The 16,649-nt window shown below is 50.4% G+C and overlaps 1 protein-coding gene across 18 annotated transcripts in view; it reads left to right on the plus strand.

Annotated features, from left to right (window-relative positions):
* The window catches only part of PPP1R7 (protein phosphatase 1 regulatory subunit 7), a 75,576-nt gene extending 67,223 nt beyond the window's left edge, over positions 1 to 8,353 (plus strand). For all 18 annotated transcript variants that reach the window (XM_068111943.2, XM_078775490.1, XM_078775487.1 and 15 more), the window contains 2 exons: positions 5,751 to 5,837; positions 6,818 to 8,353. In XM_068111943.2, the coding sequence (XP_067968044.1) occupies positions 5,751 to 5,837; positions 6,818 to 6,994 (264 nt within the window). In that variant the 3' untranslated portion in view covers positions 6,995 to 8,353. The remainder of the gene's footprint in view (positions 1 to 5,750; positions 5,838 to 6,817) is intronic.
* The last annotated feature ends 8,296 nt before the right edge of the window (positions 8,354 to 16,649 follow it).

Genomic DNA, 16,649 nt, shown 5'->3' on the forward strand with positions numbered 1-16,649 from the left:
GTTTCTCTTCTGGCAGAAAAGAGTCCCGCAAATTCGTGTTTTTTTTTTTCCTATTCGTGGCCGTGTCCTGCGAATTCCTGGTTTTTCGGGGGTACTGCCTGAAAAATGTGAAGCTCACAGAGGAGAGAGTGGACCACAAGGCGGAAAAAGTGTTCCCTGCTCAACTCGTGAGGCTGATCGAAGAGAAGTGATACCTCCCAGAGCAGGTGTTCAACGCTGATGAAAACGGTCTCTTCTGTAAAAAGATGCCCACGAGAAATTTCATCTCGAAGCACGAGGAGACAGCGGGATTCAAGGCTGCCAAGGACCGGGTATCCCTGCCCCCTTGCACAAAGGCAAAAGGGGAGTTCATGCTGAAACCCATGATGTTGTACCGTTCCCTGAACCCACGTGTTCTCAACTGCAAGAACAAGAAAACTCTGCCCGTGTTTTTGAGGGCCAACAGGAAAGCCTGGGTGACGGCAGCAACCTTTCTGGACTGGTTCCATAATTGTTTTGGTGCTCATGTGGAGAGGTACATGGTGGCCGAAAACTTGCGTTCAAGGTTCTCTTGCTCTTGGACAACACTCCTCGCCACCCTGCAAACCTGGACGTGGCTCACCCGAACGTCGAGGTGATCTTCCTGCCGCCCAACATCACCTCCCTCATCCAGCCACTCGACCAACGTGTGATTTCAACATTTAAAACATATTACACCCGTCGCACCTTTCACCGCATACTGGATGCAATGGAGTCTGCAGGGAGCAGGGAAATAGGTCACCTGGGACGGTGACCCAGGGCTCACCGTCGGGCAGTGTTAGAAGGAATTCAACATTGACCACTGCATCGGCACCATCAAGGAGTCGCTGGATGAGGTGAGTGCCTCCACCATCAACGCTGCTGGCACAACCTGTGGCCACAGGCAATGAAAAACTTTACTGGCTTTCCCGATAAAATGACATGCAGCCTGAGGAGTTGGAGGATATCATTGCCTCACATGGTGACGACCTCACCGAGGAGGAGTTGAAGGCCATCACAACGGTTTCTGAGGAGGAGGAGGAGGCGGGCAGTGATGAGGAAGAGGTGCCGAGGTCTAACCTCTCAGTCCAGTTCCTGGGTGAGCTGCTGCAGGACATGCGGGCGATTGCCGACACGTTAGAAGACGCTGACCCAGTCATGGAGAGGTACCTCAAGCTCAAGAGGGGCTTCGATGATTTGATTCTCCCAGAGAAAGACTAAGGACGGGAACAGTGGTGAGTTTGAGGTGAAGGTGGGAGTGCATCAGGGGTCGGTACGAAGTCCACTACTATTTGTAGCTGTGATGGAGGTGCTGGCTCGGAATGTAAAGGAGGGTTTACCGTGGGAGTTGTTGTATGCAGATGATCTGGTGTTGATTGCAGAAAGTATGGATGGACTGAAGGAGAAGATGAACAAGTGGAAGGAATATATGGAGACAAAAGGTCTGGAGGTGAATATCGGAAAGACGAAGGTGATGGCGAGTGGTAAAGCATGTGGTGAGGTGGAAAGAACTGGGAAGTGGTCATGTGCTGTGTGCAGGAAGGGTGTCGGAGTGAATTCCATTCAATGTTCAATGTACAATGTGCGCTGAGTGGGTTCATCAAAAATGTAGTGGTTTGAGAGGGTCATTAACCAGTGTGGCAGCTACATTCAAGTGTAAGGTGTGCACAGAGGGAGCTGCAGATGGAGGAAATGTTGAGTTGGATCTTGGAGACGGCGTGGAGCTGGAAGGTGTGAAAACATTTTGCTACCTAGGAGACATGCTGAATGGAGTAGGTGGATCAGACTCGGCAACGGTTGCTGGAGTGAGATGTGCATGAAAGAAGTTTCGGGAACTGAGTGGCATGCTGATGAGGAGGGGAGTGTCGTTGAAGCTGAAGGGAAAGGTGTATGTGTGAGAAGTGTTATGATTTATGGGAGCGATACATGGGTAATGAACGTAGAGCAGCAACGAAGGCTGGAAAGGGTGGAAATGCGAATGGTTCGGTGGATGTGCGGAGTATCGTTGAGAGAGAGGAAGACAAGTGATGAATTGCGAAAGATGATGGGAATAGAGCATGTGATGGATGCTGTGATGAGAAACAGGTTGAGATGGATTGGTCATGTGTTGAGGAAGGATGAAAGTGACTTGTTGAAAAGAGTGATGGAAATGAATGTCGAAGGAAGTGGAGGACGGGGAAGACTGAGAAAGACTTGGCTGAAGGTGGTGGAAGAAGAAATGCGGGCAAGGGGGTTAACAAGGGGAAATGCAGAAAATAGGGCAAAATGGAGAAGAATGTCATGGGGACCGCTTGGCTAACCCCCGCTCTAACAGGGAAAATGGCCTTAAAATGCCTGTTGTCTACAAAGAGCTGCATAAAAACCTGTGGCAATTTGCCAGGCAGCTCTCCATTATCCATTTCTTTCACCCTGCTCCCTCCACCTCAAGACCACCAGCGTCCTCACCATCTCCCTCTCCTGCCGACTGCATTAAAAAAAAAAAAAACGTAACCACCTTTAGAGGCCATTTTTCCCCGCAAGCGGGGGTTGGCCTTTTTCGGGAACCGTGGTTGTTGTTGTTTTTCGGTCCCCTTTTTGAAGCAATGTTTTACGGCCGGATGCCCTTCCTGACGCCAACCCTTTTTGCCGCCTTTAACGACAAACAGGGAATTACCAGTGAACTGGTCCTCAATTAGCCGACCTCGGAAGGATGACAGGCTGAGTCAACCCCCCTGGCGTTAATTCAGCGATCGACCGGGATTCGAACCCAGGATCCTAAGCTGACACCCTAGCCGCTAGCCCAACACCAGGGCTGCATTACATACACAAATATTATTATGTGATCATACACGTGTTATACGTGTTGTATTATACATCCATATAAAACAGCCTGGTGTTGGCTTAGCGGTTAGGGTGTCGGCTTGGGATCCTAGGATCCTGGGTTCGAATCCCGGGTCGATCGCTGAATTAACGCCAGGGGGGTTGACTCAGCCTGTCATCCTTACGAGGTCGGCAAATTTGAGTACCAGCTTGCTGGGATGAATGATCCCGGTGTGTACCCCGGTTTAGAATAGGTGCACCGTATCCCTGCGCATCGTAAGAGGCGACCAAGGGTTTGCGTCAGGAAGGGCATCCGGCCATAAAAACATTGCCTCAAACAGGGAACCACGATTGTCATGGGGCCCGCAAGGCTAACCCCCGCTCTAGTGGGGAAAAATGGCCTTAAAACGATTATTCATTCATATTTCATTCATATAAAACAGGAGAGTCCGTACATCCTGAACTCCTTCCTCAGTTTTGGGGCTAGCCCGGCCAAACCTTCGATGAAACCTTTTGGGGTCCCAGCGGGTATCCTCAACGCAATTATGATTTTTACTTTCGAACAATACAAAGCTGCTCCCATTCAGGAAGTAAACACGATCACGAACATTTGCTGGTTTGATAATATCTCGATACAATTATCATTTTGAGTTTCCTTCCGAACGACGTCGCTTTTATCCACCCTAAGGTGCGTGGGTTAGTTTCATAAATTTCTCAATACAATTATGATTTTGACTCGGTTCATCCGAAGTGTTTCGTATCCACCCTTTAAGGTGTAAGAAAAGTGTCAGTTTTGTCCCCGTCCACTGGGGCGGTGTCAAAAGGTCAAATACTGAAAAGTGCAAATCCAGGAGCATTTGAAAATATTTTTAAAGGAAACTTTGTATATGCAATCAACATGGGAGGCGCATGAAATATGTAATGATTTTTTGGGGGATTTGACCCGGTTCATTGCCCAGGGGATGGGGACTTAGGGTCAGAGGGGTCAAAATGAGGAAAAAATGTTTTTAACTTAAAATTTGATATTAGCTCTTTCTTGGTGAAACTTTTTGCCACCTTTACCTGGTGGGCAGAGGTTATGTTTTCACCCCTGTCCGTTTGTGAACAGGATATCTCAAAAAGTTGTGGAAGGATTCGGACAAAAGGTTGGGTGTGTGACAAGAATGAAATGATTAGATTTTGGTGAAGATTTGAATGTGGACAGGAGGATTAAAAAAATTGATTCTTCAATAAGAGATGGGGCCAAAAATAATATGCAGCATGATATTTCAAACAGTTGTGGATGAGTTGTGATAAAACTAGGTGGATGAGTTTGTCGTTTCACCATTGATCGTGGACCTTCTCGGCTTGGGGAATTGAAATGCATTGACTGGCACTGAGGGATTGTTATGATACATGCGTTCCCGTGGGTCTGGAACTGTGAACGAGAATAGCAATAAGTTCCTTGACTTTGCAAGATGTCGACCGACTTAAGGTGGTTCATGGTTTCAGCACCTACAGCCACATGGCTGGGCCTGGTATTCCAACACTGGTGGTGTGGCAAAGGAGATTGACCATCTGATGAGGGGATAGCTGAGGAGTTTGCAAACAGGTTCAGTGGGGGGGTCTGGGTGTTTCGGGGTATCCTGAAAAGTTGTGGAATGCCTTCAAGACTCCCATTCTTGATGTTGTCGGTGGGTGTCTTGGAACCTTGTCTTGGAGGAACTTTGTCTCCCAAGGGACACTGGATACCTTTGACTAGTGTCACGTGGCCAGGCTTGATGGCAGAGCTGAGCTGTTCAGGGAGCTGATGCGTAAAAACACTGTTCGCCGAGTGTGGACAAGGAGGTCAATGTGCGAGGAATCTGTGACAGGAGAGAGCATCACTTGTGGTCAAGTGATTCTCATCCTGCTTACAGAGGAATCCATGCATTGCGTTTCTCTAAGCCTGTCCCTCGATTTACTGAAATTAGCGGAGGGTGGTGAGCTCTTGACAGAGGAGTCTGAAGTGAATGCCCACTGGGCCGGTTACTTTGAGCGGCTGTACCAGGCTGACCCACCAACTGTTGTGTTGGATGTCAATTGCATTATTATCTTTATTGCTGACCCTCCAATCAACTGTGAAGCACCTTTGTTTGTGGAACACAGGTTGCAGTGAACCATTTCAAAGGAGGCCAAGCTCCTGTGAGTTGTGGCATCCATGCTGAGCTTCTCAAGGCTGGTGGAAATGCTGTACTCATGTTGTTACTTGCAGAGCTGTGCTCTGTTTGGAGCACAGTCATCATCCCAACTCACTGGAAGCGGGGGCTTGTTGTCTCTCTTTGGAAAGGGAAGGGTGATTGCCATGATTGCAACAACTACCGGGAGGTGGCGCTGTTCTCAGTGTCGGGCAAGGTATTTGTTCGGATAATTATTGATAGGGTTCGCCCCCATCTCTTTGAGCATCAGCGCCCAGGGCAGTCTGGCTTCACACCAAAGAGGTCAACGATCGACCGTATCCTTGTGCTTCGGGTCCTCACCGAACGCAAGTGAGAGTTTTGCCAGGGGCTGCTTGCAGCCTATGTTGATCTCCGCAAAGCGTTTGATTCAGTGAATCGAGATGTCCTCTGGAGGATTCTCGATCTTCGTGGGGTGCCACCCAAACTGATCAATCTGATTTCTGAACTATACTCTGGTTCTGAGATTTCTGTGTGGTGTGGTGGATCCATCTCTGACTTATTTGCAGTTAATAATATGGAATCCATGGAATAATAAATTGATAGATTAACTTAAACTTTTCCCCATCACTGGGGACAGATACTTTTGCATGCTTTTCCTGTCACTGAGGACGGATTTTCTTCCTACTAGTTTAAATAATATTGATTGATTGAACAATATTATTGTTTAAACAATTGCCTCTGAATCCCGCAGATATAAGGAACTTCAAAATGAATGAATTAACACTTTGCTTTTTTTCTTTTTTTTTCTCCTTTCAGAGGAAGTTAACGACGTTGGACATTGCGTCAAATCGAATAAAGAAGATTGAGAACCTTAACCATCTGGTTCATTTGCAAGAATTCTGGGTAATGTTGTACTGTTTGCTTTCGCATTGTACTATTTGCCACTGATTGTCAAATTAAAATAAATAAATAAAAACGGCGGTTTTATTACCCACGTGACCCACTATGTCATCTCGACCATTTTTTTGCAGCGGGTACTTTCTTTTATAACGATTTTGACTGTCAGAGGATTCTTGATTGAGAAAATCTTCATCAAATTCACTTTCTGACGGGTCTGAAGGGAGTTGTGCGGCCATTATCCATTGGGTGGTGAGACAACCTTGTCTCTGATTACGTCATGCAGATGACGTCATGACTCTCGCTATTTTTATGAGCGTAAGGAGGGATGAGGGAGTGTGTGTTAATGAAGATGGGATAGAGTTGGGAGAGGAAGGTTAAGAATTTGGCTTGGGGGGGGGGGGGGTGAGAGAGGGATGAGGGAGGGGGGTGCAGGAGTTGAGTGGGGTGGCTGGAGGTTGAGAAGTCGTGGTTGGTGGGAAGGGGGGCTGAGGAGTTGTGGGGAGGGGATTGGAGCCTTTGGGTTGGGAGGAGGAGGTTGAGGCCTCGGGGTTTGAGAGGGGTGGGTGGGTTGATGACTTGGGGTTTGTGAAGCGGGGTTGAGGGCTTGTAATCACATTTTACATTGCGCGGATGTTCCGTGGGTCCCTGTTCGTCATAGTGTAAGCACTCAGGGCTTGTAACACACACTCCCACCAGGAGTGCAGCACAACACGATACACATTTACATGGAGAATTTGCGTCGCCCTCCCCCTCTCCCTAACCCATTTTGTCACACCTGACGGCACACCGCAAGCACAACCACAAAATCTCACCTCATTCCAGTCTATCACAATCAAAACGTGTTATTCTAACCTCCTGCACAAAGACGCTACTGCTGAACGTGCCACGTGAGGAGGAGAATAGTGATTCTTAGTAATTTCGTCATTTGTTGAGGGGATATTCCTTTTTCATTTTGACAAATTGACGAATGTTCCCCATTTCAGATGAATGACAATCTGATTTCCAACTGGAATGATCTGGACGAGCTGAACAATGCCAAGGAGCTGCAAACTATTTACCTCGAGAGAAATCCTTTGCACCAGGACCCCCAGTACAGGCGCAAGATCATGTTGGTGCTTCCTTGGGTTCAGCAGATCGACGCCACATTTGTGCGGATCTAGCACTCTTGCTCACCTCCATTGGAGTCACGTGGTGACCTTTCTTTTTTTCCCCCCTCTCTGTGCCCGTATTCTCCTATCCAGGATGCATGTTCTCAAAAGACCTTTTGGCTCGTGGCGGCTCCTTTTGACGCCGGTGCTTTTTCCACGGCATCCCGACGTGTTTTTGACATCCCGACAAACATTCACCAAACTGACATTGAATCTGATCCCTGTCGCTGATTTAGACACAAATGCTCAGTTATTATCTTTGCTTCATTGGTCATAATTATCGTTCTTGTATTTGTGACGTGTGGATACTGAGACGTTACAGAAACTGCCCACGCAATTGCATTGTCCAGTTTGCCTTCCCCCCGAGCGTTTACAAAATAAACGACGGCGTCGTCTTGATGTAAGCGAATTGCAATACGCCGTGGTAGTGAAAGACTAATTCGATTTTATAAACTTTCTTTTTGCTAAATATCTGTCGGTTCCGATTTCGGATACTGATGGCGGTCATGATGGTGGGCACGTTCGATCGATGGGTCGAGGACTTTTTCAATAACCTACAACTTTAGTGATCCCACGATTGAATCTAAGGATTGTTTTGAAGGTGATTTACCTGCCTGTACTCATGTTTACTGCAGAGACGTTTACCACACAAAGTTTATGGTATGCTGTAAATGTTTGTTGCTTTCAATTTAACGTGCATTCTTCGACTGAGGCTTTGTTGTTGTTGTTGTTGTTGTTGTTGTTGTTGTTGTTGTTGTTGTTGTTGTTGGTGTTGTTGTTGTTTTTGGGAGAAAACTTACGATTTTTGATCTTTTAATATCCATGCACAAGTTAAAACACTCAAAAGCTTGCACCTTGCAAAACGGGCCTCCTTGTTTATTGTCCGTGATAATACTGTCACACTTTATTTGTACACACAATGTACCCATTGTGTTCACAGTGTGATCTTTGACCCCGCCCCTTCCCCTTTGTTTCGTTTTTGTTGTGCATCTCGATTGGTTGAGCTGGGGTTGTCACAATGGAAGTATCGGGAGAACGCATCGGCCTTCAACCCGAAGTGCACCAGCAGCAGAATTAAAAAGCTCACGATTTTCACCTCGGAAATCAATTTGAACGCGATCCGCGATTACATTTTACGCGTTGTATATTCGTATATCCGGCACAAGTCCTAAATGGTGTTTGAATTGAATTGTCCAATCCAAATGTAAGTAATGCCATTGGCGGTGCCAAGAGTCGCACTATAATCATAGTTTGTTGAACTTGAGCATTGGAGTTTGCACCAAGAAGCGTGTTTTACGGGGAAGGGTTTTAAAACGGAAATAACCCAACAATGAATGTAATTTATTTCAATAAAGAGGCCATGTTGATGAATTGATGTTTTGATACAATGCATATGGTAAGCACATAAAAAGTTACCTGCAACTTTTCAATGAGATCAAGTTAACTCTCATAAAGCACATGTGTTCTAATTTAAACCTTTTTCTCATTTCTTAAGAAAAACCACCTTTGGAGGCCATTTTTCCCCGCAGAGCGGGGTTGGCCTTTTTCGGGCACCGTGGTCCCCTTTTTTGAAGCAATGTTTTATAGCCGGATGTCCTTCCTACCGCCAACCCTGTTAGTCGCCTCTTGCGACACACAGGGAATTACCAGTGAACTGGTACTCAATTTTCCGACCTCAGAAGGATGACAGGCTAAGTCAACCCACCTGGCGTTAATTCAGCAATGGACCGGGATTCGAACCCAGGATCCTAGGATCCCAAGCCGGCACCCTAACCGCTAAACCAACACCAGGCCGTTTTTCTCATTTCTTAAGAGAAGCACAGATTTGTTTTTGTTCAGGTGTGTTAAGTCCAATGTTCGGGGGTTTTGATCAAATGTTACTTCTGTTCAATCAGAACTTCATCTCGATTCACCTGGTCTGCTGTCTTTGGCAGAAAGTAGATTGGAGAATGACGTCTCTTGTGACTCTTTTCTAATACCTGGTTACATATTTTATCGACTTGGTCAGCCTCCATCTCATGGTCTTGGGAATTATGTCAAAGACTCTTTGCCTGTAGCTCGTGAAGACTCCTTCAAATGTAGCGCTTATGACTTTACGTGTTTTCGTCTTGCTCTCCTCCATTCTACAACACCTCTGTTTCGTCGACGGAGGCCTTATGTTTTCAGATTGTCCGTCAGTCCGTCCGTCCATGATAAGTATCCGTCACCGTGATAACTTGAGAACGGCTGAAGGGATCCGAGTCAAACTTGGTGCAGGTAAGTGTAATGAGGTAAAGATGAACTGATTAGATTTTGGGGTCATGAGGTCAAAGGTCAGAGATCATGTTCGGTAAAAATCCTGTTACCACAATAACTTGTGAACCAGTGATGGGATTCTGACCAAATTTGGTACAATTGTGTAAAATGATGTAAAGAAGAACTGATTAGATTTTGGGATCAAAGGTCAAAGTCTGTAATGGGTCTATAACTTGAGAACGGCTGCAGTGATCTAATTCAAAAATTCAAACTTGATACAGGTGTGTATAATGATGTAAAGATTAACTGATTATATTTTGAGGTCAAGAGGTCAGAGGTCATGTCAGGTAAAAAATGTGATAACTTGAGAACAGCTGAATGGATTTCAATCAAACTTGATACAAGTATTATAATGATGTAATAATGTGGGCGGAGGCATATCGGTCGACGTCATGGCGTCAGATTGTTGTTCTAGTTTCTATTTCATTCACCTTCACCACTCTCCTGTGCAGTGATAGATGCCATCTTGGACAGCGGTGGCCGTGCTATTTTATTGCATCCTTCAGCTCGGGTCATCGTATTTGGTGACTTCAACATTAACCACAAGGAATGGCTGATATTTCTGCTTGGCATCCTCCAAAACTTCTCAATACCAACCCGCAGCATCGAAAGTTGTACTATTTCTGTTTCTCAAAATCTCACCCAAATTATAGCATCTCCTACTCGTATCCTTGATCATGATTCTGACAGAAGTTACATCGAATTGATAACTTTATTTTTTGGTAACCTTTCTTTGCATCCAATTGGTAACTCGGATCACTCAACTGTTTCTGTTGCATCTTATGAATGTAGAATCGGTATCGAAATCCGAGTTCGAAATACACTGTTTCTCTGTATAAACCACCATGAGGAGGATACTTGGTGACTGGTGACTTCATAGTGACGTCACTCGCGAAATTGTAAATCGACACTTTTTTTTCCCCACACATTGTGATTGGCAAAAAATTTCCAACAATAATTCCACTTCAAATTAGACCATACAACAAACAACAACATGCATTTTAAGGCCATTTTCCCTGCCAGAGCGGGTGTTAGCCTTGCGGGCCACATGACAATCTTCTCCATTTTGCCCTCTTTCCTGCATCTCTCCTTGTTAACCCCCTTGCCCGCATTTCTTCTTCCACCATTGTTAGCCAAGTCTTTCTCAGTCTTCCCCGTCCTCTACTTCCTTCTACATTCATTTCCATCACTCTTCTCAACCAGACACTTTCATCCTTCCTCAACACATGACCAAACCATCTCAACCTGTTCCTCTTCACAGCATCAATCACGGGCTCTATTCCCATCATCTTTCGCAATTCATAATTTGTCTTCCTCTCTCTCAACGATACTCCACACATCCACCGAACCATTCGCATTTCCACCCTTTCCAGCCTTTGTTGCTGCTCTACGTTCATTATCCATGTCTCACTCCCATAAATCATAACACTTCTCACACATGCAGCATACACCTTTCCCTTCAGCTTCAACGACACTCCCCTCCTCATCAGCATGCCACTCAATTCCCGAAATCATTTTCCACTCAGTTCCCGAAGTTTCCAATCATTTTCACCATCATCAACCTATCACTCACTCTAGTCACACTCACCACATTGTCTACAAACTCCTCAGAAAACAGGACACCAACACCATTCACGCCCTCCGGGCACCCTTGCCACACAAACTTGTATTTCTGTCCCTGCCTACCCTTCACCATTCTCACACCACTTCCTTTCCATCTCGTCTCTTGCACACAACATATGTCCACTCTTCTTCTGACCAATACTTCCACCACTTCTCCTGATCTCCCGGTCATTGTCCCTACATTCCATGTCCCGAACCTCAGAAACCGATCTCCACTTCGGGCTGTACCCTGCCCATATGTAGTTGTAATTGTCATGGTTCTCTTTTTGAGGCAACGTTTTTATGGCCGGATGCCCTTCCTGACGCCAACCCTCTTAGTCGCCTCTTACGACACGCAGGGATACGGTGTACCTATTCTAACCAGGGTACACACTGGGATAAAGCTTTGAATAAAACCAAACGGGTTTTATCCCGAACAAATAAACGGAATATGAAATCAATAATAACTATACACAATGAAGTAAAATAAATCCGATAAAAACTAAGGCGTCAAGCCACAAGCACAGACGGGGCGAGGGACACAAAATGGCGACTTATCTCTGGTGGCAGCGGTTGAGAGGATGGGCACAGAGCAGCAGTTTTCCTAAAACAACTGATTGAAGGAGCTGCGCTCCAACGCGAGTCGAAAGAAGTGACGCGACCAAAGACGGAATTCGTCCGAGTTGCTTTATTGAAACAAAACAGCTCAGGTATTTTGACAAAAGCCCGTTTATCGGGCAGCAATATATATACACATTTATGTCGGGAAGTTTGCCCGGCAAAAGCTATACCGGGCATGCCCGGGTGTCAAGGGCGAGCCTTGAAAAGGCGAGTCTGGACCTGCCCGGGCGTGTTTGGCTGCGGCCTGGCAAGTCGAGGCTGGGCGTGCCCGGGCGCTCTGGACGAGCACTGGAAAGGCGAGAGCGGGCATGCCCGGACGCTCTGGGCGAGCCCTGGAAAGGCGATAGCGGGCATGCCCGGATGCTCTGGGCGAGCGCTGGAAAGGCGATAGCGGGCATGCCCGGGAGGTTCGGGCGTGCCCGGGAACAGTGAGTCCGGGCATGCCCGGGAGAGGCGCGTCTGGCCGTGTTCTGGCCGGTGCAAGGCGATTGTGTGCATCCAGCGGTAACCGCTACACACGCCCCTCCAGAATCGACCTGCACCGGCAGGGTCAATTTAAGGGGGGTCCGGATGACCCGGCCGAAGCGACCCCTGGAGGGTCGTGGGGAGGGGTCCGACGTGGTGGTGGGTGGTCGAGCGGGGGGATCTGTGGACGGGGGGCGGCCTCGCCGCGGAGGAAGGGCCAACCGTGGTGGTCGGTCGACGTCCATGTGCGCCAGTTTGAGGCGGTCCACAGAGATCCGGTCCGACCGGCCGCCAACGTCGACGACAAAGGACTTGTCGCCCCGTCGCAGGACCCGGAAGGGCCCGTCGTACGGCGGCCGGAGTGGCCCCCGGTGCGCGTCATGACGCACAAAGACGTACTCCGCTGTGCAAAGCGCCGGGGGGACGTAGGACTGGGGGCCACCGTGGCGGGATGTTGGCACAGGGGCAAATCGGCGGGCGGCCTCCTGGAGGTCCGAGCGCTGGTGTGCGGCGGACCAGGGACTGGTAGCGTCGGGCACGAACTCGCCCGGGACGCGGAGCCGATGGCCGTAGACGAGCTCGGCGGCGGACGCCCGGAGGTCCTCCTTGGGGGCCGTGCGGAGGCCCAAAAGGACCCACGGCAGTCGGTCGGTCCAACCGTCGTCCTGAAGGCCGGCCATGAGTGCGGCCTTCATGGAGCGGTGAAACCGCTCGCACAACCCGTTGGCTTGGGGGTGGTAGGCCGTGGTGCGGTGCAGCGTGACCCCCAACGAGCGGGCGACCGCGCCCCAAAGTTCGGACATGAACTGTGGGCCGCGGTCGGACGAGATATCCGCCGGTGCGCCGAAGCGCGCGACCCAGGTGGCGATGAACGCCTGCGCCACGTCGGCGGTGGTGGTGGAGGTGAGGGGCACGGCCTCCGGCCACCTGGTGGTCCTGTCCACCATGGTGAGCAGGTGGGTGAACCCCCGCGATGGGGGCAGGGGACCCACCAGGTCCACGTGGACGTGGTCGAAACGCCGTGCAGGCACGGTGAAAGGTGCCAGCGGGGCCTGGGTGTGGCGGTGGACCTTGGCCCGCTGGCAGGCCGTGCAGGCGTTGGCCCAGTCGCGGACATGCCGTCGAAGGCCGTGCCAGACAAAACGCGCCGACACCAGCTTCTGAGAAGCTTTCCGGCCCGGGTGAGAAAGGCCGTGGATGGAGGCGAAGATGCGGCGCTGCCAGGAAACGGGCACGATGGGGCGAGGCTGGCCCTGGGAGACGTCGCAGAGCAGGACGGTGCCCGCGAAGGGGATGTCGGCCAGGCGGAGGCCCGTGTCCGCCGCCCGGAGGGCCTGCACTGAGGTGTCGGTGGTCTGGTCGGCCGCCATGAGCGCGAAGTCCACGCCGAGGTGGACCGCGCTCGCGCTGGCCCGAGAAAGACAGTCGGCCACAGCGTTGTCTTTGCCGGCGACGTGCCGGATGTCCGTGGTGAATTCCGACACGGCGGAGAGGTGGCGCTGCTGGCGGGCCGACCACGGCTCCGTGAATTTGGCCATTGCGTAGACCAGGCGTCGGCAACCTTAGGCACGCGTGCCACCATTGGCACGCGGCAGCGTAGTCATTGGCACACTGGCGAAAGCAGTGCCCTCGCCGCTGCATGCCAAATCACCTATTGAACAGCCATTGGCTGTTGCACGTGTTGCACTATAACAGTATTCCGGTGTGATTGTGCAGGGTGATGAGGTAGATGGATCAGAGCAGAGTCACCATTCCAATTCCAAATTCTATTACTGGAATAATAATTAAAGATGCACAACATGAGATGCCGGCCTGGCGCATTCAAAACACAATATTCGCGGCAACCGGATGTGCTGTGGAAACAGTGGTGTTGTTCACAGCAGATGGTCCGAGGCTGCATCTCCACTCATTATTATTATTTGGACTGGTTTCTGAGTTTTAATATTATTAATCATCATTATTCTGAATTGTATAATAATCGCAGATATAAAACAGGAGATGCAGACTTGGTGCCTTCCGATATGCTGTTCGCGGCAACCTGAGGTGCTGTAAGAGCGGCTGTGCTGTTAACATCCGGTGGTCAGCGGTTGCATCTCCACTCTTTGTTATCATTCAGGCTGCCTTCTGCGTTTTAATATTGATCTCGTCATTATTTTGAGTTTTTTATGGGGTGGTAGTAAGGAAAATGGGGGTAGTAGTTTTTCTCGTAACACGCGGCCTGTCTTATTAGTCCCCTACCGGTGTACACCGTAGGGGACTATAGGTTTGCACTCCGTCCCTCCGTCTGTCAGTCTGTCAGTCTGTCAGTCTGTCGATCCATCAGTCCGTCACGCAAAGAACAGTTTTCCGGACTTTTTTTTCTAAACTCTTAATGCTAATGATTTCAAACTTGGTACATGGTTTCGTCATGACAAGTTACAGATCAAGTTCCAACTTCATGACGTTTCGATCATTTTTGACAAAGTTATGGCACTTTGAACTTTGGGAATTTCCCCAACAGTTTTCCGGACTATAATTTGGAGTGCGGTGAGTCATAATACTGTCTTTTATTGACAGTGCTACCCAATGCCGGTAGGGGACATGTATTGCAGCGCAATACTCAGAATGCTTGTTTAGTTTGACGGTATGGCCTCCCACTCACATTTCCCACAGGAATTGCAGTGAAGCGGTTCAGGTTCGGTAAATGTTTCTTTAAAATGTTGTTGCTATGCATGTAGCCGATATGGATGGAATAAAATTCCATGTCTGTTGGAAATATTTTTTTGATGTGGTGTCAAAATTAAACTTAATGTTAAACTTAATGTTGATATGGCACACTAATTAACAAGAACATTTCAAACTGGCACTTCATGTCAAAAAGGTTGCCGACCCCTGGCGTAGACCAACGGCTTGTGGTCGACAAAAGCCGTGAACGGGCGGCCCTCCAGGAGGTGTCGGAAATGGCGAACGGCCAGGAATAGACCGAGCAGCTCGCGGTCGAACGTGCTGTATTTTAACTCGTTTGGCCGGAGCTGCCGGCTGAAGAAAGCGAGTGGCTGCCAAACCCCGTCCACCCATTGTTCATGGACGGCGCCCACCGCGTAGTTGGAGGTGTCCGTAGTGAGGGCGATGGGCGCGTTGAGCACCGGGTGAGCCAGCAGCGTTGCGTCCGCGAGGGCCCGTTTTGCGCTCGCGAAGGCCGCGTCCATGGCCGCGGACCAAACTATGTCATGCTTGGCCGGCTTGCCCCGGAGGGCCTCGTAAAGGGGCCGCATGAGCTGAGCAGCGCGGGGCACGAATCGGTGATAAAAATTCACCATGCCGAGGAACTCTTGTAGGGCCTTGATGGAACGGGGACGCGGGAACGTGGTGATGGCCTCGACCTTGGTCGGCAGCGGCACGGCCCCGGTCTTGGTGATGCGGTGGCCCAAAATGTCAACGGTCGTCGTGCCGAAGTGGCATTTGGCTGGGTTGACAATTAAGCCGTGCTCGCTGAGGCGACCGAACAGTGTTCGGAGGTGGAGGAGGTGCTCGGCGCGGGACGTGCTGGCGACGAGGATGTCGTCCAGATAGAGGAAAAGAAATGGCAGGTCGCGCAGCACGCCGTCCATTAAGCGCTGGAACGCCTGGGCCGCGTTCTTGAGGCCAAACGGCATCCTCAAAAATTCGAACAGGCCGAACGGCATGATGACGGCCTTTTTCGGGACGTCGGCCGCCCGGACAGGTATCCCCGTATCAGGTCAATTTTGGAAAATATGACCCATCCCGCCAAACGGGCGGAAAAGTCCTGGATGTGCGGGATCGGGTACCTGTCGGGGGTGGTAGCGTCGTTGAGGCGGCGGTAGTCGCCACACGGGCGCCATCCGCCCCCCGGCTTTGGCACGATGTGCAGTGGTGAGGCCCACACGCTATTGGCGCGCCCCACGATGCCGAGGTGCTCCAACGCGTCGAACTCGGCCTTTCCCACGGCGAGCTTGGCCGGGTCGAGGCGGCGGGCCCTGGCGTAGACCGGCGGGCCCGTAGTGGGTATGTGGTGCTCGATCCCATGCCGCACTGCGACGGCCGAAAACGTCGGCCGCGTGAGGGCCGGGAATTCCGCGAGCAGGCAAGCTAACTCGTTCGCCGTCGGGAGGGCGCACGCCAGTTCGGTCGGCGCGGAGCTGCTCATCGTGCACGCCAGGGAGCTGAAGGTCTCGGCGTTGACCAGGCGACGACGTTTGACGTCGACCAGCAGCCCGTGCGCGCAGAGGAAGTCGGCGCCCAGCAAAGCCATGGGGACGCAGGCAGTCACAAAGGTCCACTGAAAGCGCTGGTTGCCGAAGCAGAGGGTGACGTCGCGCGGGCCGAAAGTGCGTATGGCCGAGCCATTAGCAGCGACCAAAGAGGGGCCGCAAACGGCGTTCCGCCTGTCCTGCTCGGAGGCGGGTATGACGCTCAGTTGGGCGCCGGTGTCACAAAGGAAACGCCGCCAGGACGCTTTGTCCCGAATAAAAAGCAAGTTGCCCGAGTGGCCGGTGCTCATGGCTGGGAATGAACGCCGGCCCGGCCGTTTCCCGACTTGCCGAAAGTGCACGGGTGTCGGCATGTCCGAGCCTTGTGTCCGAACCTGGCGTGGTAATAACACCACGCCTGGTCAGGTGGAGGCCCCGGCCGTCGTGTCGGAAGCGGGCGGCGCTGCGTGGCGGCCGCCAGTCACACCGGCAGT

This window comes from Myxine glutinosa, chromosome 4 (assembly GCF_964187855.1).
Source record: "Myxine glutinosa chromosome 4, kmMyxGlut1.1, whole genome shotgun sequence".
Lineage (NCBI taxonomy): Eukaryota > Metazoa > Chordata > Myxini > Myxiniformes > Myxinidae > Myxine > Myxine glutinosa.